The sequence below is a fragment of the Carassius carassius genome, chromosome 15, assembly GCF_963082965.1.
Source record: "Carassius carassius chromosome 15, fCarCar2.1, whole genome shotgun sequence".
Lineage (NCBI taxonomy): Eukaryota > Metazoa > Chordata > Actinopteri > Cypriniformes > Cyprinidae > Carassius > Carassius carassius.
Window position 1 is genome coordinate 29108116 of NC_081769.1, and position 26360 is coordinate 29134475.

Below are 26360 nucleotides of genomic sequence, written 5' to 3' on the forward strand. Positions count from 1 at the left end.
TTTGGTTATTCTGGGCATTATAAAATTATTAGTGCATAAAGCATAATATTGCCTAGTGTACTAATGATATGCATTATTTCATACTACAAGGGCGTAACATATTATGCATTATTATTTAGTACCAGTGCGTTACTATTTAATACATTGTGTTTCACTATTCTTATGCACCATATAATGCACCAGTTCTGGCGCAGAAGGTGACAGCAGGTCTACACGCACACTACACTACCCATCATCCCGCGTGCAGCTTGCTCATGTATATTTATGAGGCGTTTCTGCAGTGAGTCTGCTGGATGTTATTGATGTCTTGCTGAGGAGGAGTTGGTCCTGATTTTAGTTTTCCAGAACGCGCCCGTCTCTTGCACAAGCCGCGTCTCGAGGCAGAGGCTGCTCGCGCGTCACCAGCGCGCGAGAGGATGTGCGCGCCTTCCTGAGGGAGACGGAAAATCGGGTTTAACTTGGGATTTAACTCGTGTATTGTGTTATTTGGGATATATATTATTAAACGCGATATTCTTAATCGAATGGATGCTGGAATGATGCCTCTCCGTGTCGGGATTTCCTCTCTGTGCCTCTTTGTAGCGGTGATGAGCTGTGTGATACACGCCAGCTTCTCCCTGCCTCATTACGGTGAGTGTGTATTTTTATATATTTCATTAGAAAAAACAAATTATGGCGTATTTTTAGCATATTAGTGTCGTATTTACACCCACTACATTCGTTTCAGGAGATGTAAACAACTAATATGTATGTAACGGCAAATAGCCGACCCTGAGCCGTGATTTATCATTATTCATCGTATATAAACATAATATTATGTCTAATTGCATACATGTAAATCGAGAGAAAAATATATAACGTTAGGTGTTAAAAATACGCTCCCGTGTTTTTATTATTCTAGGAGACGCCTTGGTAAAGACGAGGGCTCGGCGTGATGACGCCAGGTTCCTCGGGAGAGAGAACACGGTACCGGTCCGGTTGGTGTACCGAATGGACGGAGACCGTCAGGCCGCTCATGATGTTCTCAACACACGGGTTCGAGCGAGCTCTGACAGTAAACAGGTGTGTGTTTTTCATCTCTTGTTTGGATGTCATCTGGGTGTTACAAGGATGCTCTCTCCTCCCGTTGCCATTGGAGCATTACTGCTCTTCAAAAGATGTTTATGTTTTCTTCTTTTACTCTGGTTCGAGTCTTGTAGTCAGGCACTGGGTGGTCTGAGAGCACTATGAAGATAATTCCAATAATATTAGAGTGATAGAAATGAACCAAAACAGCACAAATTAAGGGAAGATGCTGGTGCTGCTTAGGCCTCTTGAGGCATCTCATGTCATCACAGCTTTGGAAACACAAAGGACACAGAAAGAACAAATGAGCAGCTCATGTGTTGGAGATTTATCAGCCTAAATAATTATTGCATTATTGATTTTTTATTATTATTATTTAAGGCCACAGAAATATCAGAGACTGATTAATGATTTAAATCCAGCCCATTATTCATCAAAACATTGAATCAGAGACTCAAAACCTGGGCCATGGTGATAAAAGGGAAAAAAACAATAAACTGTCAAATGTACTTTGTATTTGGTTTCTCGGTTGAGCGTGTAATGCTATTAGAGGTTTATGGACATGCCATTTCTTTTGTTCTTGCTTTGCCTGGCTTGAAAGATAATAAAGACACTCTGAGTTAGCTGATATCACATAAACTTACAAACTAGCTGTATTTAATGTTTGAAAGTAAAGTTGATATATATAACTGGTAAAAATATGAAATAATTAAGATTTTCTGAATGGTTTTCACCAAGGTTGAAAAATAAAAAATACAGTAAAAACTGTAATATTTTGAAGTATTATTTCAATTTAAAATAACAGTTTTCTATTTAAATAAAATTATGTATATTCCTGCAAGTGCAAAGTTAAATATTAAGCAGCCATTACTCTGTTACAGTGTTATATGATTATTCATACATAATGTTGATATGCTGATTAGAATTTTTTTTGAGTGGAAGCTCAATTGTCTAAGCATTTTGTCCATTCTGACTGCTCAGGTACTTTGCATGACTGAATAATTCTCAAAGGTAGAGATATGCAATTGCTCGTGGCCTCGTTACTGTAACGAGTCTCTTTGACCAGTTAGAATGTCTGTAAATGTGTTCTAACATCGCTGTTTTGTGCTTCGGGCTGTGTGTGCACGTGTGCGTCTTAACCCTTTGTCTGACGCCTGCAGCTGAGCTCTGTATAATTGAGGCGAAGGATTTCCATCATGCCAATGCATAGTATTGATTTAATCGTCGTGGTGTTATATATCACACTACATTAGAGATTGGATTAGAAACATATGCCAGTGAAATATATTTTTTCATAATTACATTTAACTACACTCAGGTCTGTTTTTAGCTCCACGTTTCGGCTTACAATTGGATCTTTTTGAAGACTGAAGACTATTTATTTATAGATGTTCACTGATGCCTGAAAAAAACAAACAAAAGGGAAGCTTGCTAATTTTAGATCTTCTTTATTTAACACAAAATGTAGATCAGAAAAAAATCAAGTTGAACAGTTTAAAACGTTAATATGATGAAACAGCAATCGATGATACCAAAGACGTAATGGACAGGAAGCTGCAGCCATCTCATCTTACACAGTTTCTAGAAAACACTCTGAATCTCTTTATTAGATTTGTGTGTTATTGTGCATCTTGTTTAGACATGACACTCAAATACACACTCATTCGAGAGGCAGTAGATGGATGACGGTGTGTCTCGGGGAGGGTATCTTCATTCAGGGGGTCACTGATGGGTGAAGTGTAGAGGATCTCCCCCTCTGTATTTCTTCCACCCCTTCGTTCTCCTTCCATTTTTATTGATAACTAGGCTTTGCTGGTTTAGGGAGAGGTGTGTTCCCTGGGGGGTGTTAGACTTCCTCACCTCCCTCATATGCTTCTATTTCTGCCCTGTCTGCCCCCCCCCCTCACACACACAAACACACACACACACACACATCCACTCACAAGCTATGAGAACAATGCACTGCATCCCAAAAGCTTCTCTTCCCCCGAGGGGGTGTTATATGGCCCCGGCCATATGGGCCCCAAGCAGGCAGTGAATTAACCATCAGCGAACACACACACACACACACACACACACACACAGCCACCAGTCCTGCACAGCCACCGTGATGAAAAAAAAAAAAGCAATTAGCGCATCTAATTTTATTTCTCTCTCCCGACACACCAAATATGTTCACATTTTTTGTTGCTGACCTGAAGGAATCCGATCAATAGGTAAAAAACACATTGCATTTAAACACACTTGAAGTAAATGCACATGTAAGCAAAAATGTGAATCAGAATGTAAAGTTTAGGGTTTATATAAACAAAACTTTCAGAATCTAAAAATTAAATTCACTCAGATTGAAAAAAATTGCGGAATGTGAGTAATCCTACTGAGGACTAGAGTTTGGCATAAAAACCATATCTAATTATATTTCTCTCTCCCAAAACACCAAAGATGTTCTAATTGTACAGTTTTTATTGTATCAGATCATGTGTGGCATCATAATAGATGAGAATGACCAGGTATCGTCTTGTTTTGTCTCTTTTACAGAACCACATGACACAGGCTAGCTTCCAGGTGCAGGCCTTCGGAAAGACCTTCATTTTAAATGTGGAACTGAACCAGTGAGTATCTGCTTCCAGGACGTGATGTAGCTCGTTGAGTTTGGAAAAGCCATGGAAAAATGCAGTGTGTGTGTGTCTCTGAAGTGTGTGTGGTTTGACTAATGCCCATCAGATTTATTTGCAAAGGGTTTTATGTTGCTGCTGATGGACTTCATGATCATAATGGCTGATGATTTATGCTGAAGGATTGGAAAAGACCTGACCACTCTATCAGTCATGGCATCTGCCTCACACACTCTCTTTGTTTTTTTTTTGCTTTATTTTTTTGCTTTTTTGCTTTAAAATTGCTTTATTTCTTATTGTCTTCAGTACAGATACTTATTGTAAAAATAATTCCTGTGGGTCTGCACCAAAATTCACAGTCATAACCTCACTTCTTTCATATTCATCACATAAATTCAATCCATTAACTCTTTCAACTGCCTCTGTACTTTAAACTGGTGCCAGACAGAGTCTGAGTCAGCAGATTTAATCTCATTATAATAATAATTAATGAATATTTTAGTGTTCTCCCTCAGTGTCTGTGTTTCTCTTAAAACATCTTGGTGGAGAGAAAATCTGGCTTTAAGATGCAACTCCCACTGTGTTTTTGTCAGGCCCTTTGTGAATGGAGTGTTAGTGTTGTGCTGTTGCTGGCATTCTAATGTAGTTCTACCTCTGTAAAGGAGTCTCTTTATTTAAGTAAGTTTGCTAAACTGCTGTTAATATTAAAGGACATCTAGGCCTTTAGGGCAGTCTTTCCCATTTATATCATGTGCAGCTCAAGTGGAGACCTGACAGATTATCCTACACGTTTCTACATCCTCAGTCACTCGCTCTGTCTAAATCTAACACTGAGGATTTTTACAAATGTACAAAAGTGCACATTATGTTCTAAATTCCAAACATACTTATTCGGCATAAAACAAAATTTGACTGCTATCGCATTCTGTTTGAAAAAGAAAATTCTGATGTGAAAACTTCTTTCACTGCACCTTTATTACTTTATTATTTTTTTGTACGTTTTGGCGCTATATTTAGTTCTTAAAATGCAGTTGTTTTCATTTGTTTTTAATTTGTACTTATTTAAAAAAGTTCTTAGAATGTATTACTTAGTAATTGCACAAATACATTTCATATTCAAAGTCAAAGCACAATCTTGAAGTGTTGCCATGTCCACTTATTATAAATATACATATAGCCTACGTCTTTGGGCTTGTTGTTTGGATTTGGCTCATGAATCAATCCAGTTTTTTGGAGTTAATAAAGTAGGCAGATGCAGGTTGTGATATTTTGGTATGTGGCTTTTTTCCGAGATAAAGCATTTGGATTTAAGTTCATCATGGGCTTTTTTTTCAAGGTCAGGCACACAAATAAGTCAAGACATACTGGGAGATACTGGGATTTGCCTGTGATAGAGAAGAGAGGCATGTCTCTGATTTGCACTTAAAAGGGTCATATGATGTTGCTAAAAAAAACAATATTTTGCGTATTTGGTGTAATGAAATGTGTTTATGCGGTTTAAGGTATAAAAAACATGTTATTTTCCACATACTGTACATTTTTGTTTCTCTATGCCCCGTCTTTCTGTTCGCTTCGAACTGGTATCATGGTGGAATATCCTGTGATGTCCACTTTGCAGGGCACTTACATTCCTAATAGAACAAAGTCTGAAGCCTTAAGAGAAACATACAAAATGTGCAGAGCAGGGAGCACAAGGACTGGAATTGAGAACCTCTGTTCTACACTGCTCAAAACTCATGTTTGAATCATCAGTGGCAAATCCTTTATATATATAAACATACTTACAGATTGTGAGTCAGTAAGTCTTAATATTCGGTTGAGCTGTTCTAGAACAGTGGAACACTGATTTTTAGTTGTGTCCTCTTTTGGAAGTCCAAACAAAGTATTTTCACTTTCAAAACAGAACTGCGTCTCCACGAAATGGTGTTGAGAATCAAGAATCAGATCTTCTTTATGCAGCAAGAGCTTGTAACACTCCAAAGAGAAAGGAAAACTTGAAATTGCATCATATGGCCCCTTTAAATATGTAATTAACAACTAGTTGTTCAGTTTGGTTCCATACACACTGCGCAATGGTACTTTTGTGTACTAGAGTAAGTTGTATTTTGCGTGTTTGTAATGTTGTTTTTCACAAGTTCGCAGTGCATTTATGGACTGCATTGTCCATAAAGTTTACATGCAGTGCTGCCATAGAATTTGGCCAAAGGTTTTAAAGGGCAGCATTATCATCATGCTGCCTACCTTTTTAAATAGCCGACGCGTCAAGAGTGTACCTCTGATACCTTAAAATCCTGTCTGCGTAGGCTTGCTCACTATGTTTTGGATTAGAGCCATTGATACAGGTTATTATATCAGTCAGTGTTCTCTCTCTGTGTCTGTATGTGGCTTGTCTTGTTCAGTACAGTATATTTTCTGCTTTAATGGATTCTGACTGGATGGATTTGATTGTCTCTGTCCCTTTGAATAGTGCTGTGTGTATAAAGCAGAGAGAATCACAGAATTGTGTGTGTGTTTTGCTGTTTTTCTGCGCCCATGAAAAGCTGGCAGTTGGATCCGACCCGACTGACCTGCGTCCAGATTACTTATCCAGTTTCCACCTAGGAAACCAATTCATTCTTTTGTTCTCATTCTCTCATCTCTCCCGGTGAGTTTCTGAAATCTTAGGGATTTTCTCCACTTGTTTGTGTGTGTGTTTGTGTGCATTTGGCTTTTCCTATTTTAGACCTATTTTAGTGAGTTTTTTTTCTGTATGATAATTGTTTTTCATCTGTAGATTAGCAATTTGATTGACATATTTGTATGTTCAAAAACTCTTGTTTTGCTTGTATTATTTGAATCTGCACTGACTCAAACTCCAATAGTCACACACACACACACACACACACACACACACACACACACACACACACACACACACACACACACACACACTCTCTGGCTTGCCCCCTGCACCCTCTCACATGCCCTGAATAATGAATGAGTGTGTTTGATTAAAGCGGTTGGAGCAAATGGGTTTTCTGCTTTTCAATCACGCTGTGTCGTCGTGACGACGGACCATGTGGCAGAAAGGAAGCATTAAAATCAGTCAGATATCGCTGATGCTGGGGGGGGGGGGTGGGAACAGACAGCTGCAACTCTGAACAAATAACAAGCAATCACAAGCTCACCTTTGAATCAGAAATCAATGCAGACAAGTCATCCATTAATATCAAATCTTTGCTAAATGCATGATAAATGCCATAATTGTCTTGCTTTCCAGTGCCCTCATTTAAATCACCTTAAAACGAATTAAATTGACCTGTGAAGCAAAATTCCCATTAGACATTGTCAGAGAATGTGTCTTTCATGTGGTTTATAAATCAAATGTATTAAAATGGCAGATTTCTTTCACGTTTTAGGTATTGACCATAAAGGGGTTATAGGATGCGATTTCAGTTTTTCCTTTCTCTTTGGAGAGTTACAAGCTCTTGGTGCATAAAGAAGATCTGTAAAGTTGCAAAGACTAAAGTCTCAAATCCAATGAGATATTCTTTATAATAGTTAAGAGTCGACCACACCCTTCTAAAATGGCTCTTTCAAACACGCCCCCACGTCTACATCACGATGTGGGAAGATTTGCATAACGCTGCCAAAATGTTAACGGAAAGAAAGAAGGCGTAACTTTTATTCTTGCTGTTGCGCTGCTGCCATGTCGTGGAGATGCTGTGTTTCGTTGTGAAAGCAAACTACTTTGTTTGGCCTTCCAAAAGAGGACACAACTAGAAATCAGTGGTGAAGTTGTATTTACAACACTGTTCCAGAACAGCTCAAGCCAAATATTCAGATGTGTGCAGCACATTTTTATGGAGGAAAATGACTGTTTCCTGAACCAGAATTCTACAATGCTTCTGTGGCACAGTGTCATCTGCCATCTGCTACTATGAGCTTTTGTCTGACCCAGTCAGCACACGCGTGACATCTTATCAGATCAAACCTGTGACAGGACACGTCTGCTGAGACGCTGATGTGTGTCTGATTGCTGTTGAGTGAGCTGTGTGCGGATTGGTTTTGTTTTGAATTCCACACTTGTAATTATAAATCAAGTTCAAATGACAGTGGTTTCTTTTAGAGACAAAACACACACACAAACACACACACACACACATACCTCGGATGAATACACTTCATGCATTGCCATTAACATTTATCATCATGTCAACTGTGTCCAACGTGCATGAAAGAGTCCAAACACACCTCCAGACACACACATTGGTTTAATTTCTGATGTCATTTGCACCTGAGGGTTTTTTGGCGTGAGTGTGTGCATGTGTGTGAGATGTCGGTTTCTTGTCTCAGTCTTCTTGTCAGACATCAACTGGTTCTTGTTTTCCAACTTTAGGGTGAGGGTGTGGTTCAAAATAATTTAGAACAATAGACACTGATGCCATTGCAATCATAATTTAGAATATATATGACATGTAATCGTTTTACATAAGTAAAAGGAAAATGAAGGCTTCTTAAGGGTCAAGATCATGTTATCTGCATCTCCTGCGGTCCATCAAGCCACTTCCATAATAGCTGTCATCACTCAAATTAATGCACTACTCTACATTATCTGTATAGCATGTGTGTAAGACTCAAAAACAATTATGAATTAATAATTTTATGATGAATGAATATTTCAATAAGTAAAACTGGCTGTGTATAGTAGGCTATTATGGGCTGCACAACATTTATATATTATCTTTAAATGATTTTTTTTATTATTATTATTATTAGTTTAAATTATTGTCCCTGGATCAGTAGGATACTCTTGTAATAAAGCAGAGGTGGTAGTGGACAGATTCTAAGGATCAGTTCTAAAGATTCTTAAAATCCTTCGATCTAATTCTGTTTACATTAAATAAGCCTGCTCCCAAGCAGACCTGTTGCTATGACAGCAACTTCGGGATGAGCTTTCGAAGAACCAAATGATCCAAGATCATGCCAAATCGTCAACAATCAAATCGAGGTAACTGAGTTAGCGACATATGAAGAATGGCCCCCGGAGTCTTCACAAGTGTTGGTGTCACAGTATAATAAATGCACATGCAAACAAAGGCTGAATTAGATGAACAACAATGTCCAGATACAGTATAAAAAAAGCAACATTGACTTGTAAATAATATCTATTCTGTGTCTTGAATGTCAATGTCCTTATCTGTATGTTATCTTTTATATATTGATATATAGTTTATTATGCCATCATTTATTCAGCTCCGTTTCACCATCCTTTCAGGAAACTGCGCAATAGAGGAAAGCTAGACAAAACATGAGAAAGAGGCAGAGAGAGAGAGAGTGAAAGTGAGTAAGTTGTTGGATGAAGGCAGAGTGAAAGCCTGACCAACCAGCATCCTTCGTGCACCCTTGAGTCTGTGTGGGTGTGTGATGAAGGAGGAGAGAGATCCAAGAGAGATGGAGTCAGGAAAAACAGCTGGCATCAGAGTCTCAGAAGTGCTTATATGTTAAGTGACGCAAGATATTTTCAGAAGAAGGTCTAGGACGTTCTGCTTTACCTGTCTGTCATAATCACAGACTCCCTTTACATAGATAATTAGTAATTTCTAATTAGCATACATCTATATTATCCTCTTTTTGCCTTTTTTCATTTGCAATGTTGCAAATGCAACATTTGATCATTAGGCCAAACTGGTTTGATCTGCTGGTGCATGTTGTGGCATATTTATTTTTAGTGATCTTCCTTGTATTGTTTCTTGGTTTCTTAACTAATGGAGTAATAAACCTGTGAGAACAAAGCCCAAAACTGTGCCAGTGTTGAGAAGTACTGTTCATTAAAAGTCTGCCAATATTCTGCTTTCGCTTCAAGGCATTCTGAAAATGCTTTTGTGTTGTTTAAATGATGTTTATGTAATGTAAAACACCTTTTAATCAATTTGTTGGTTACACCTAGGTGGTTGAGCTTTGCACGCACGCATACACACACACACACACACACACACCCACACACACGTTTGTTTTTGTGAAAAGTGGGGACATACCATAGGCGTAATGGTTTTTATACTGTACAAACTGTATATTCTATCGGCCTTCACCAACCCTACACCTAAACCTAAACCTCACAGGAAACTTTGTGCATTTTTACTTTCTCAAAAAAAAAAAAACCTCATTCTGTATGATTTATAAGCTTTTTGAAAAATGGGGACATGGGTTATGTCCCAATAAGTCACCCTCTCCTTGTAATACCTGTGTCATACCCATGTCATTATACAGAGTTGTGTCCTGATATGTCACAAAAACAAGAGCACACACACACACACACACACATGCACAAAATGTAATTTCACTGATCAAAACAAACGGTTTGGGAAGCCTGGTGTATAAAAGATTGTGTTAAGATTGTGAGCTATTGGGAGGATGTGATTGTGAAGCAAAATTTGATATTAACAAGCTCAGTGGGAGGAGCTGGTGAAAGACACGCACGTTCACAATGAGAACAACTGCACCTGCTCCCCTCAGAATACGTATTCTTATGGGGGAAGGGTCTCTCTGTGAAACACACCAAATCTTTCTTACATTGTAAAGACCTTCCCCTGTGTGTATATGTGTGTGTTCATGCATGTTTCGTGGTTAACATTTTGCTGATTTTGTTGCACATTTAATTTAATTGAAGTGATTATTTGCTGCGAATGTGTGTGTGGATAAGGCTGCTCGCAGGTATTTTGTTTGCTGAGGCTGCAGTTTTGTCTCGTTGGGAACACAAGCAGAGCTGCAGGTTTAAAAACTCCTGGACAGCAAAAGCACAAAAGAGCTGAAGCGCTCAGCACACACTTCACAATACTGACTTCAGCTTTTCCAGACCACTCTCACACACACACACACACACACACATTCACAAATGCTTTCACACAATACTACAACATGATGTTGATGTCTTAATATCTAAATAAACTCTAGATACAGTCGCAAACTCCACTTCTGTGTAGTTTTATTTTTTTTCAATGAACATGAACAGCTATGAGTCTCTATTGGGATTTTGAGTCACTGTCTTAATCTCAAACACACATGAATCACAGCAGGAATCATAACTGAGAAAATCTCCATATTTCCATGGAATATAAATTGTGGAAACAACACACTACATCTACAACTAACATTTGTTTACACTTGTTTTAAGTGTTGCCTTCTAAAAAGTGAACTTTTATGTGCTTGAATGCTAATTAGATCAGAGATTGGGGTGTCCAGCTGTGCTGGATGGTGTCCTGTTCTCACGGGAGATGTTTTTCTGCTGGTCTCCAGGGCTTAGAACCAGACTTACACACTTCATAATGTGCATATGCATGAGACAGAAGAAACGGAATAAACCTGTCTAATAAATGTTAATGTTTTTGAAAGAATTCTCTTCTCAAAAATACAGAAAAAAAATTTAATATTGTAAAATATTATTACAATAATGTTTTCTATTTTCATATATTTTAATGTGTAATTTATTACTCCATCATAATTTATTACTCCATCATTACTCCAGTTTTCAGTGTCACATGATGCTTTAGAAATCATTATAATATTATCAATGTTGAAAACAGTTGTGATGATTAATATCTTTATGGAAGCAATTAGACATATTTTTCAGTATTCTTTGATTAACATATTATTGTTATAATAAATGTTTTGTAACAATAAATGTCTTTACTTTCACTTTTTAGTAATTTGATGTTTCCTTGCTGAGGAAGGATTAATTAACTAATTTAAATAAATTTTGAGCCATGCATCCTGGGATATCTGTCTTTTGAAAGGACACATGCAGTGCTGTCTTAAAAGTTGGTCAGAAGTATAACTGTGGCAACATAATTATGGCATGATGCTTTAAAATGCTGTCCAGGTAGGGACTCTCTCTCTCTCTCTCTCTCTCTCTCTCTCTCTTTCTCTCTCTCTCTCTCTTTCTCTCTCTATCTCTATCACACACACACACACACACACAAATAATACAGCACTACTTAACACACAATCTGTTCTCTCTTCTGTAAACATTCATTTCTATTCCTCTGGTTTCCCTCTCTTCTTTCATTAGCATATCTCACTCTCTCTGTCTGTCTCATACATTGGACCAGTCCATTAAGCTTTACATGAGAAATGAGAGCAGTTTTGTAGTCATGTGACAGCGCCATATTAAAATGTTTGTAGGGCAGGGTGTGTGTGAAGAGGGATGGATTGGAATGGCATAGGGATTTGTGGGGCGTTCCTTATAAATAATTCAAATCCCAAAGAAATTTAAGTAAAAAATCTCTTATCAGCCTTTACCTTTGCATTTCACATAATACACTGCAGATTTCCACCTCTACTTGGACTGGGACAGTACCAACACACATACTGGTATACTGGTAACCGAGATCCCCAAAGGTGACCTGCATGAACAAAATACTAAATATATTTTGACTATCTTGAAAAAGTGTTATATAAGGAAAAATGCTAAATATTTGAATAATATATATATAAACAAAATATATTTAGATTTTACTGAAAGGAGGTATTGGTGTCTCCAAGTGTAACTTTACTGACTTTGTTTGTGATTTCTGAAAGAATTGGGCATACTTGAATTTAAAAGAGCACCTTTCCCTTACATTGGCATAAAAGGATAAAAATATTCTCATTTTGAAGAAAACAACCTAAAGAATTAGCTGATGTAGTGTTTGAGGCTAGTAGCTACACATGGAAGTAGTGATCGGAGCAGGAATATGACTCATGTGTTTGTTTGTTCAGAGGAGTCATTTCCATCTTTGTGATTCTTTTGATAATTATGCTAATGTATAGTGTTTGATCGGTGAAATAACCTACATATTGATATTCTGTGGAGAGTGAGAGCTTTCATTAGATATGTGACGCGTCTATATTTGGTGAGTTTGTGTGATATAAATATGAAATGTAATATTATTTATATGATTTACAATCAATCCCACTTTATCACTCCCTCTTTATCTTCTGCTACTGTTCTGATACTCTCTCAGTGCTCTGTCATTTTCTTTCTGTCTGCTGGTTTTGTCCTGTCCTCTGTTAGTCCTCTAGTTTCGATTTCTGTCTCACAGTCACAATTATTTGATGTACATTTGCCTTTACCACAGAATGAATACTTTTTTGTATTGCCCGTACAGCACTGTAGCTCCATAAATACCCTGCTAATCACCTGCTGTTGAAGATGTGTGTTTCTGTCTTTAAAGACTGGCTTGATGTCATGCTGTGATTGTCCTAGTGATGAGCTCACGGTAACTGATTTCACAGTCAGAACTCCTGCTGTGAGACACTTTCACCCGTCTCTCCTCCTGCGCTCAGTCTGTTTTTCACTACATTGCCATTTGTGATGATTGCAGTTGTATCATTTGGCTCCTATAGGTTTTATTTACATGCTACAGTCAGTATCCTCCTCCAGGGGAACAGTGTGCTCTCCCAGTGAATCTCTCGCCCCAGTTTGTGAACAACTTCTTGAGTGCAGCTTTGCCACACACTGAAGTGTCCTTGAACACAACATAGTGTTAGTGAGTTGTGATCTATGAAATCAGCCATGGATCTCTCCACAGGTTAACTGTGCTCATGATTCTTAGTGTTGGAACACAGATTCCATTCCAGATTCTGTTCAATTTCAGTCCTCTGTTAGATAAGCAGAATGTATGAGTGGCGTGAGTGTTGATTTGATCTGCTCATTAAATGTGTGATGCCAGGATCACCAGGAGTGAAGTGTTTTGGAGGATGATGAATCATATTTACAGAGCCAGTCTTTATCAGGCAGTCTATTTTTCTTCATTTTCTTTTTCTCCAGAAATTTTTCTTATAGTATACTGTATATACAGCACATCATATTTTTGGCTTTTGTAAGCTTTCCACCTCTTTGAGGTATTGCATAAATTTTGATGGCATCATTATAGTATTTGCATACTGAAATCTGTTTGGTCTTTCCTCTCTTGCATCTAATGCATTTACTGCAATTACATAGCAGTCTGAACCAAAGCTAAAAATCTAAACCGGCACTTTTATGCTTATGATGCTTTGCAAGCACTGCTATTTTCTTTAGGAAACACAATCATTTTTTCTGTACTCTTTAATCATTTATGTGATTTTTTAAATTTAAAATATTTTATTTAAAAGTTTCAGAATAATAACAAAATAGAAGAATAGAATTCAATGACTTCATTAATAATTTTAGTGAAAAGGAATACTTTTTAACAACTGTGTATTTTTGCTCTTTTTTTGCAGTGATCTTCTATCATCAAATTACATTGAGAGGCACATATCAGAGGAGGGGAATGCAGTTGTCAACAAAGTGAGTACAAACTGTCATTCCAATATCAATAAATGTCTGCTTTAGACCAGAAATATCTTCTACCTTTAGCTCATGATTAATCAACAAAAATACTTTTTTGAAAAAATGTCTCCACCTTTTTCTTGCTGTAAGAGTGGGTGCAGCCATTTGTCATTTTTATGGGACAGGCTTCTAGTGTCATCCGGGTCCAGCTATTATTAGCTGTACAAAACAGTTTGTTTTGCTGCTTGATATTGCAAATTGGTGTGTCTTACCTTATTATTTTAATCTTAATTATGATCACACTGGTTTGTAGTGCAAACAGTTTTACAGTTTACTGCATGTTGTTATTCTTCTCGTTATTTTCTTATAGCGGCTAATGAACTGGAAGTCTCTGCCATAGGCTTACTTCCGCATTGAAGAATAAGGTGGATACAACCAAAAAACTTTAGGTGATCTTATGATATTAGAATTTTCTTTCCTGGAGCTTAAAAACTCCCACACAAATAAGGTTGGTAGCACTTAACCAGAGGTTTTCACCACTAAGTAGTACCAATTTTTTTTTTTTTAATGTTACAGTAAGCATTTACCTGAATAATTCATTTAAATGCCTTGGCCCCCTTTGTTCCACTCCATGACTGTGAATTTCCCTCTGGTACAGTAACTATAGTCTGATCAGTTCTGTGTCTTTGAGCCACTATGGGACTCTCAGCTTCATTCTGTCAGCGTACTGAGGCACGTGTGTGTTCAGATGGGACACATCACACTCAGAGCAGAAGGTGTTTGCTTGTTTTAGCCCAGTGGTAGATTGTTCCTGTCGCACACTCACACAGGAGCAGGGATACAGTGTCCTATTTGTGTACTGCATGTTGGACACCCTCATTGTATCAAGTGTGTGGACGTGCCCAGGTTCCCTGTTATCCTTTAGATTCAAAAGGGCCCATATTTTGGGATTTAACTTGTTTTATGTTTTTTTTTATTGATCTTAGTTTGATTGCCATGAAGGCTTCAGTGAAGATATTCAGATCCACAGAGGCCTTACGCCCACAACCCAGCCTATAAAGCCTGAGGAAATATTATGCATGTAAGGTTACAAGGGCTCTTTAGGCGTTGTTTTGCTTTTATGGGTGGATGAAAAAAATAGAGCAGTGGGTACTGTGAGGAAGGAGGGAATAACAGAGAGATGGCTGAAGATGAAGAGAGAGAAAGAGAGTCACTGAAGGGACAAAAACATGGATATATTTAGCTTCATCTCCTCACTGCAATGGGGAACAACCTCTTAGTTTAAGTGAAGAGAAATTCAGCCAAGTATGGTGACCCATACTCAGAATTTGTGCTCTGACACTTAAATAACACAGACATTTAACCCATCCGAAGTGCACACACACAGAGCAGTGAACACACACACACACTGTGAACACACACCCAGAGCAGTGGGCAGCCATTTATGCTGCGGCGCCCGGGGAGCAGTTGGGGGTTTGATGCCTTGCTCAAGGGCACCTAAGTCATGGTATTGAGAGCACTGTACATGCACTCCCCCCACCTACAATTCCTGCCGGCCCGAGACTCGAACTCACAACCTTTCAATTGCAAGTCCAACTCTCTAACCATTAGGCCACGACTTCCCACGACTTTAACTACAGATTTAATGAATACAAAGGGATTATATTAATCATAAAAAACACTGTTGTATCTGTAGAAGCCCTACATGTGTATTTCGCTGAGACCATATCTTATTGGTGGATCTAAAAGAAGACATCTTGCAATTTTGTGAGATACCACATATCTATAGTGGTTTGACCACAACAACGCAAACATAATTGGTTTTAAAACATATATGCTGACATCATAATTAAGGAAATCACAAGGAAAGGGGAACAGTAGGTTTATTATTTTAAGATTATCAATAGTATTTTAGACGATTGTTTCTTGAATATAAATGTCTCAAAGGATTTGTATATTACAAAGAAAAAACATACATAGTTCCTTATATAGTTTACATTATATATTTTCATCTGCTGAAAAAACAACAAAGAGAAAAAAACTATCTTTCAAATTCAATATAAAATATGACTGTGAATAAGTTTGAGAAAACACATTTTGCTAATGTTTGCACAAGTGATTTTTTTTAATAGAAAAGAAAAATTTTATACAAATAAATATTCTGTAAAATTAGATGAGCAACTATGTACAACGTTTGTTTCCAGTATGTTTTTGGAAGCTGTGATAAAAAAAAAAAATCATCTTGAAAAAATAGCTGTTGACTTATGATGCCACTGATCATTTTTATATATACTAGTGTGTATAAAACTACAAATAATAAAAAGACTACCATTCAAATGTTTGGGGTCGGTAAGACTTTTTCAAATGTTTTTTTGTCTCTTATGCTCACTAAGGCTACGTTTATTTGATCAGAAAGAATTGAAATATTATGAAATATTGTTACAATTTAAATTGTTTAGTTTTTTCATATATTTTAAAATTTAATTTTATTCCTGTGATGCAATGCTGAATTTACAGAAACATTTCTTATGCTGCTTAATATTTTTGTGGAAACTGTGATACATTTTATAGGATTCTTTGATAAATAGAATTATCAATTTATTTGGTCCTGGCTGGAAAAAAAAGCATAAATATCTTAATCCCTCCAAAATTTTGAACGACAGTCTATTTTATAGAATTTCAGGCATCTTCTCATGTTAAAGATGATCTCAAATTCACATCTTTTAATACCTTCTTATCTTTATATACTGCATGAGAAGGCAGCATTTTTTACATTTTGGACACAGCCTGTCTCTCTGTGATTCTAGGCACTAATGCATGCTGGGTCATTAGTCTGAAAGGGGCTGTCTCTACAACAACTGCACTCTTCTGGAATGTCTCTGTGTGTGTGGTAGAGACTGCCCTCGGCTCTTGATTAGCTGAGAACTCTTGAGGACAGAAAGTGCTACATGTGGAAAAAAGAGGCAGAATTGCTCCAGAACAAGCTAGAGGAAAGAGAGCAGTAAAGGAATGGATAAAACTCTGCATATGAAGCTTTTTGTTCATTCCAGAGAGAGAGAAAGAGATATAGGGATAAAATGAAATTGATCTGCTGGTAAATGCTGCAGCTTCAGTCCTCTGAGAAAAAGCAGGAAGAGAAAACCTGCAGCCCTAATGGCAGTCGAGCACTTACACTAAGAATATTTCATAAGTAACATACATACTCAGCAATACTCTTACAAGTCCTCTGATCACTTCAGTTCAAACAAAAGTGGGCAGTATAAATGTTGACCCATACATATGCAAATTTATACTTTTAATGTCAACATAAAATACAAAAATTCATAATCTTGGCCTTATTAGTGATATTGCTTTTATACAAGTTCAATATACAATAAGTTAATGTTAAGTAACAATGTACATCTTAGACACAATAATTTCTGTTACTTTTAACTGCCAAAGAAATTAACAAAGCCACAACAGAACCATTGCATGTCTTTGAGTAACACAGTAGCCTTTAGTTCCTGAATGAATCAGCATTTGCGAATTATCCAGTTGAATGAATGATTCAGTGACTCTTTGTTTTCATTCTTGAATTAATCAATGCTTTTGAACTAATCAGTTTAATGAATGACTCGTGAACGGTTCCGTGACTCGCTCATAGAAAGGAATGGTTCTTCTGAATTTCCTTACTGAATTATGATTGAATTAGCCACATTTAAAGCCAGTATGTGCTGTTTGTAATTATTGTTTGTTTCTCTCCGCAGGGTGGAGAACACTGTTATTACCACGGGAAAGTACATGATATTCCGAAGTCATATGTGGCTCTTTCAACATGCCATGGATTACAGTAAGTCCCTCTATAGATGTGCTGCATGTCTGAATGAACACGCAAACACACACCGGTTTACAAAAGCAGCATGACATGCTTTAGTTTTGACTGCATGCTGTTTACTTGCAGTTGCCCACAGAACTGTCTGTCTCCTTCTAAGACACATTCATAAATAAACACATATTATCAGGCCAAAGCTGCGATTATCCCATTCAACAATTACAGAGCTGTATAATTACATCATGCTATTATCCTTCTCTCATATCGCACACTAATGCTCTCAGCGCTCTTTGTGCCTGCATGTGTGTGTTTCTGTCATTGTCCCCTGTACTGTTGTGTACAGTGTAATGCTCACTGCATCACATCTGGCCTTTTGATCCACTGCTGCAAGCTGAAAATGTAATATTTGTTGTGTTTGTAAGATTTATGTTTGTATTATTAGCTTCCTGCTAGGGCTGGACGATTAATTTAAAAGTAATCGAAACCGAAATTTAGAACCTCTAACCGACGTAATTTTCCCATGTCGTGTTTTTCCTGTTAATACTTCCCCCTTAGAAGTTGAAGTCGGCCGCGTGCCGCCATCTTGTAGCAGAACTTCACTTGCGTTAGCATCTCATTGACTCCCATTCATTTTGGCGTCACTTTAACAGCGAATAACTTTACATCTGAGGCATTTAAAGACTCCATTTGTCCATTATTTATTTCTAAAGATACACGACAATGTATAAAGGGCTCCATTACCTTTTATGTTACATTATGGCATGAAACAGTTTTTGCAAAAATAGGCTAACGATTGCATCATAACCACTCGACTCTCTGTCGCACAGTAGAGAAATTACCGTACAGACAGAAGGAGAAGCTCGCAGGCAATCGGGGAGATGTCAAGAGAGAAGCCCATAGATACAAGCCCTGGCGTTACATTTTAAAATACTATACAAATAATTAATCAGAATACTTACTCCTGCTCACTCACGCCAAAGAACTCTCCGCTCAAGCTCGCCGTCTCTGCAAGATTAACGATGGCAGTTTTCACGCACAGCTACTAGAAGATTTACATCTGTCAGACAGGTTGCTGACGTCATCAAGCTTCATTTGAGTCTGCGAGTCAGAAACGGAAGTGCTAAAAATGGGCTTCACTCGTCTCAATTGAGTTCCAATGGGGTCGCTGTGTCCATTTCTTTTACTGTCTATGTTAAAAGCGTGTGTAGCCACATGATTCTGCCAGTCAGTGGCATAAAAGCAAAACACGGACGTGAACGCTGGTTCAACACATAGTGATGGCGCGGGAGCAGTAAGCCTTGAGTCTTCACTAAACTTTGTCAGTTGTATTTGTTTTATGGTTTGGTCATTCAAGCGATTAAACGATCGGATGTGTATTATTATATCGAGCTACCATGTTCGCACAGCTGCATTGTGGCACGAAAACTCATGGCTGTGAAGATCGAGCGCACAGAGGAACGCAGTTGTCAGCGCTGTCCTGTGATTTATCACTAAAGTATCTTAGAATCTCAAAACTTATTATAGCATATTTTTCTACTTTTGAAGGAACTAGGCTATTTACAACCCCCAGCTTCACAATAATATAGAGACAGTATGACTAATTCACACACGCAATCACTCTTGTACTGTTTACCTTTAATCTTTATTTATCTCTTGCACCGAGCAATAATATGTAAGAAATGTTACGAACATAGATAAAATAACTGCTGATAGTGAGCTATGATAGCTCTTTCAATAGGAAAAAATATCCCACCTCTAATAGACGATCTCAGGACAGTTGACAGAGCGCTGCTGCGTGTCGAGACGAAAGCGCATAATTTTCACGTGTTATTAAGCCTTGCCACTTGCAAATGTAACCATTCAAAAGAGTTTAAAACATTCAAACACAAGACGCAGAAAAGCTGAACTGAGCAGCTGGTTACTCGCGCGCTGTGTTTAGGTGCACACACGGAGAGAGAGCCGCATCTAGACAGCAACACTGAACCGACCTCTCGTTTGTGAAGTTCTCCTTTAAGTTCCTCCTGCACCTCAACGAACAAAAACAAATCGCAGTTTAAACAAACAGAAAAGGATTTGTAAGAATCCACTTCAGCACCGCGGTGTTCTGGTGTTCAGGGCTCACGCAGAGAGAGGCGTCTTAAAACACTTGAACATCGAATTTGTCTGTTTTTGCTCTTGTACCGACAAATACATAAAAAATATGTGAAAATACCCGTCTTGGATAGTATGTTCGAAAAAACTGTCAGTTACGTCTTAATTAAAGTAAACAGTTGAGAAAAAAATCATATGTGTATTATATTGGATGCATTCATTGTCTCTTAAAGTGACCGCGCTTAATAGGGCTTGGGCGCCGCGTTGCATTCTGGGACGTGGCGGGCATGTTGATGAACAAATAAACAGAACGAACATACAAATTATACACTTTCAAACAGGGCCCACTGTTACAACCTGAACCGGGGCCCCGCAAACCCCAACTACGGCCCTGTTTACAGTACAAACCTTGTAAGTGAACTATGTGGGCAAAAAAACTAAACAGAAACAAAATAATCGTTCATTAATCGTAATTGAGGTCAAATGTTCAATTAATCGAGGTTTTGACTTTAGGCCATAATCGTCCAGCCCTACTTCCTGCTGTATTCTCTGCATAGCTGAAGTAAACCTAGCTGTGTTGCTGAGCCATTTGTGTGCCTGAGGAGAATTGAGTTAGTCTCTATAGAGGCACATACACCGCCTCTCTGCATGGCCCTCTGGGATAGCTCAGTTCCTTCTGTCTGTATTTTTAGTGAGAGAAGGAGCCAGGTCAGATCCATCTTTCTCTCTCTCTGTCTCTCGCTCTGTATCTGAATGCACAGAGTCAGGTCAAATGTAGCTCAGAAATAGAGCAGCAGGGCTCATCACAATTATAGTCATCACGCTCAAACATTTACAGCCTAAATATCTTCTCCTCTAAGAATTACATCCGCACAGATTTAGGACTTAATCTTAAAATGAAACTTAGTAAAGGACTTATTTATTGCTGTTGTTGAAGGACAAAAGAATGAAGAATTCAACATACTCTATTACAATACAGTGTACTCATAGTAGAGATATAATTTCAGGACAGTGTTCACATGGTATTTGTTAAATGTTTATATATGTTTAAATTAATTAATATAAAATATTTGTGTACTCATTTTAGTTGATCAGACAAATATAGATGTCATTTTAGTAAAATTGATTCAAACGACTAAATAATGATTTACAATACAAACAATTGTAACAATGATTACAATACAATTTAAAATAGCTATTTAAATATTCTATTTGAATATAAATTAAGGTGTAAATTATTACTCTGATGTAAAGTTGCATTTTCAGCATCATTACTCCAGTCTGCAGTGTCGAAAGATCCTTCAGAAATCATTCTAATATGCTGATTTTTTTGCTAAAAATATTTCTTATTATTATCAATATTGAAAAAAGTTGTGCTGGTTAATATTTATGTAAAGACCATAATAAATATGTTTTTATTATTGTATAAATAGGAAGTGTAAAAGAATAGCAATTATTTGCAATAGAAATCTTTTGTAAAATTATAAATGTATTTATTGTTTACAAATAATAATAATAAAATAAAATGAAAAACGTACCCCAAATAGAACTGTGTTAAATATGAGTATATAAAGTGTGACATTTGAAAGAGGACATAATACTGAGAGGAAATGATATTGTCTCTTATGTGTGTTTATGTGTGAGAGGGAGGAGTGGTGCTGCTGAGACTGCAAATTATGGTGCTTTATCTTAATGTCATATTACGAGTCAGACAAACAGCGTTACGCTCTGAAAACAGTCACGGGCTGCTGATGACAGCCTCCAGCAGACACTTTTAAAACCCTTCATCGACTGAGAGCTATTTTACCTCTTACAGATCATTGACCAAAAGCCATTAGTAATGTAGTTAATGTCGGCTGTTCTGTTATTATACAAACTTGGCTTAGGGTTGGTTTAAGATACATTATGCCTACACCGGATGCAAGCAGCGTCTCTATCTATATATTTATCTATCTATCTCTAGTCTTGTCTTAATGAACTTTTATTTTCTCATTACCCATTGAAAATTCTTTGACAATTAGTTCATGTGTGAGAGGGCGCTCTGTATTTATGAATGTAGTCAGGCTAAAGGACATTGTATCATCCTCCCATTGCTTTCAGAAGTCACCTTGCGTGTCTCGGCACAGTCTGGAGGCTCTCTGAGAGTCACCGACTGATTGATCTAAAAGATAAATTCCATCAGAGCAGAGAATGATATCCTCTCTGCATGTCTCAAGGCTAAAAGAGACGTCTGGACACACACAGAAACACACACACATATGCAGTCTCCATTATGCCTTATTATTCCTCAAGTATAATGCTACATAACAAGTGTGAGAATTACCTGCATTTGGACAGTCAGCACTGACACATCTATCTAGATGGAAGAATCTCATTAGTCTACTCTATTCTAAACATTTCTGCACTAAATTGCATTAAAAATGCATACTAACCATTTTTCCAAGAAGATAACTGGACGCCCCACACTGAATTAATCATGCAACCCGATGAGGTTTATGTGCAACAATGTAGCATACAACTATTTGTTGCATGGTTTTTCCATATTAGTAGGCAATATACAGTATATACTGAGCAGAATCGAGCAAGAGTTGTGCAGAATTCTGAATTGAAGAACTTCAACCTTTCCGTTCATTATAATATATGTCCATAAAGCACATATAAACCTCCAAATTTGAATGCTTTTTAAACTTTATCAAATTTTTGTCAAACCAGCATTCAAAGTTCAAAAAAGACAAACGTTGCTTTTCTAGTTAAAATTATTGTTATATTAAATTCTTAAAATGTCAGTCTACTTTTAAAGTACTTTTCAGATTGATTTAGTAAAAAAAAACAAAAAAAGAAAAATTACAATTTAAATGTGAATGTAAGTAACATTCAACATCATATATATATATTAATATAATGACCACTAAACTGTTTAACTTACTAGTTATGCATTACCATCTCTCTCTTTTTTACTCTCTAGTGGGATGTTCTTTGATGGGAACCACACATACATGATCGAACCAGGAGGAGAGAACACAACAAGTGTAAGTATAGTGGATAACTGCATTAAACAAAGCATATATCGCCTATATCTATATTGTAAAATTTATATCTGTCATCATATTGTTTATTAGCTTTAAAGTAAAAACAATTAGGCTATTGTATTACCACAGTTTCAATAGCATTCTTGCTGCATCTTTACTTTGGTTTTAAGGTGTCTGTAGATTAAACTGTATACTTGAGCAGTTTAACAGGGTTTGTCCTGTACAGACAGGTCATATGTTGACTGATAAGCCCGTCACACAGTTGATAGAGGCACCTGGCGCTGCAAAAGCACAGCTATTATCTACTACTGGCAGAGAACGAGGCGGGTGTATTCGTGAAAGACGAGCTAAAGCTGTGTCAATGAGGTTATACAGAGGAAAATATCATTTCTCAGTCGCAGAACGATGATCTGATTAATTAAGTGATTCACAGAGGAACATGCTAATGAAGAGATGTGTGCCATTTAGAGCAGCGGTGAAGGGCTGAGATGTTAAAGTTCTTTCATTAATGGGAGAATGAAACCTGTTCAGTGACACAAGAGGGAGTTCATGATCCATTCACAGTTTGCCTTTTTTCTCTCAGCTTTGTTTTATCTGTCCGGTCACACACACTTATAAATCCAGATTATGTATGCTATCAGAAATGGCTTGAATGTAATGATATAATGAATAAAAAAAATGTATATTAAATATTCATATTTGTAATTATGCTTAGATTTTATAAGCACATTTACATATATGTATATACTGTATATATACTATGTGTGTGTGTGTATATACTTCTTTGGAAATGTGTGGAATGCTCATGTTCTCCCTTTTGTTGTGCAATGCTTCGTTAGCTTGTCTCTAGAGCATTCCGTGCACCCTGAGAAAGGACTCGGTTTCTTTATCTTCTTAATGCTGATGGTTTTGTCGTGTTTCATATCAACCCCGTAACCTTGTGTGTTGTGACCTCAGCAACAGGGCAGTCCTCTGATCTGATTCATTCAGACACAGTCACAAACCAGAGGGACAGTATCGTTCTGTTCACCATATGGCACATGCATCTGTCATCCGCCTCGCACTCCAGCGGGGGACATGAAAACGTGTCCCTCTTTGGCCTCTGTAGAGTCTCTCACTGCTGGATGCTGTACAAAGCTCACAGTACATACAGGGTCTCTGCCTCTCAACCTACCTGAAGTCATAATGAGATCAAAGTGGACCCTCTTTACTTGCTTAATTCAAGGTCCTGAATTTTTGCACATAATTTATCCGTATCCACGAAGTCTGAAAAAAAACAGCGTCAAAAAAATGACTGTTCTTTTTGACTGATATCGGCTTTGCTGGAAATGATTAGCCAAATAGCTAAGAATATAGCTACTATTACAGATATTGTAGATTTTCTAAAATATTGCAGCAATACAAAATTATTAATCATTTAATTTATTTGATAAAATATTTAAAATAATATTTGTATTATTTATTAAAGAAATACTCAGTGTCTTTATGCTGATGGTTTTGGGGTTGAAAAATATTTCCAATAATATTTAAAATATTTAAAATAAATGCAGTTTTTTTTATTACATCGTTTTAGTGCAACAATTAAAAATTGAAGATTACGAAATTAAAGTAGTAATATTTCAAGAAAAAGTCAAAATTCAGACAATAAAGTTGTAGCAATATGAAAATAAAGTTGAAATATTTTGAGAGTAAAGTCAAAATATTTCAAGAATAAATAAAAAATTTGTCAATTTATTAATTTTGGCTTTATTCTCGTATTGCTAGTTATTCTCATAATTTTTACTTTTTTTCTCAAAATATTACAACTTTAATCTTGTAATCTTAGTGTTTTTTTTGTAACACTAAAATGCCGTCATATATGATTTTACTATTTATGAAAGTTTCTTGAAAAAATGTATCATGATTTCCTCATAAATATTACTGTAAGCAGCACAATTGTTTTAAACATTGATAACAATGAATGTTTCAAATCAGCATATTAAAATAATTTCTGAAGGATCATGTGACACTGAAGACTGGAGTAATGGATGCTGAAAATTCTGCTTTGCCACATTTTGAAATATATTTAAAAAATTTAGTTATTTTAACTTGCGATAATTCACTATATTACTATTTTCAACTTGTCTTCAAGTCCTAGTTTGATCAGGAAATTAACATTTTGTATTTTATTTTATGTGAATGCGTTTGGAGAGACATCTCTTACTTCTCTCTCCATGTCTCTCATTTCCACTGTCTTTTGCTCAGTGGACAGTAGGGTGGGCTGATAGTGATGGGGGTGAGTGATCGTTTCTAGAAAGTGCAGCAGGCACCCCACCCCCTTAACATCCTTAACACACTTTCCAAAAAAATGAAAGTGTGCCATCCCCCAACCTGCTTTCTATTCATGATCTAGTCCCCAAGAGAACACACACACACACCCTCCTCTGCTCCAATACAGAAAACCCCATCTTATTTTAAGCCAATACATCTGAGAGGCCATCTGCGTTATACGGCTAATCCTTTACCATGTGACGCCTCTTATACATAAGTATATGGGGGTGTAGTGGAACAGCCTCCATAGAAACCAGATCTGTGTCTGCCTTATCTTTCTTATCTAGCGCTCTGATATTCCCCCCTGGCTGCGAGTGCAAGCATGCAGGATTGTGCTCGCAGGATGTGTAGTGTTCCTGCAGCTCAGCTGGTAGAGCAAAGTGGTAGCAAAGGCAAGGTCACTTCCCAGGGAACACATGTCTGATAATACACATCTCAAATTCACTGTAAGTCATGGTGGATAGAAGTGTCTGCCAGATGATGTAATTGTTGTCTGATATTTCAGGTCATCTTTTGTTAAACATCTTGAGACTGACTGGCTCTGTTCCAAAAGCTAGTGAGCTGCCATCCAAAATAAAAATGAACCTCCCGAGTGGCTGATTTGAAACGCTCTTCATAGCGTCTCTGTGTATCATAGAAAAGCACTCGATAGACATGGCTGTCATTCAGTTTCAGTATTTTTGCTCTATGTTAATGTTTTTAAGCTTTAAACATTATACTATTCTAGGCTGAAAATACATAGACCTAAATAAATATTGGGTAAAACAATATTGGTTACTCAAATTGTAAATCTGTAGATAATATATATATATATATATATATATAGTTTTTAGTTGTAGTTTTTCAGATTTTAATTGAATTATATTTACAATCAACATTGATGTTGTATAGCTTGCAGTATAATTATTAAATGATTTAAATTTTTATTTTTATAAAACATTTAAGCCCAGTAATTTAAATAAATAACTCTACCAGTATGCTTACCCTAAAGAAAACAACTCAGACACCAAGTGACTTTTAGTAAATGGCACTTTTAATAAAAAGAGCACTCAATACATTAGTAGTCTATTTTATGTTAAAAAAAACATTTTAACATTTTGCAATAGAGCTTTTAACAAAATTAACATTTTTGCAAAAGGCAAGATGAAATTGATTTATGCAAAATGTCA

At 36.9% G+C, this 26360-nt stretch overlaps 1 protein-coding gene across 5 annotated transcripts in view; it reads left to right on the plus strand.

The window, feature by feature from the left end:
- Positions 1-292: 292 nt before the first annotated feature.
- The window catches only part of adam22 (ADAM metallopeptidase domain 22), a 52161-nt gene continuing 26093 nt past the window's right edge, over positions 293-26360 (plus strand). The window contains exons 1-6 of one of the 5 annotated variants that reach the window (XM_059568338.1): positions 293-630; positions 902-1062; positions 3604-3677; positions 13902-13968; positions 17697-17779; positions 22818-22881. In XM_059568338.1, the coding sequence (XP_059424321.1) occupies positions 525-630; positions 902-1062; positions 3604-3677; positions 13902-13968; positions 17697-17779; positions 22818-22881 (555 nt within the window). In that variant the 5' untranslated portion in view covers positions 293-524. The remainder of the gene's footprint in view (positions 631-901; positions 1063-3603; positions 3678-13901; positions 13969-17696; positions 17780-22817; positions 22882-26360) is intronic. The other 4 variants (XM_059568337.1, XM_059568340.1, XM_059568339.1 and 1 more) reach the window with 4 other exon arrangements.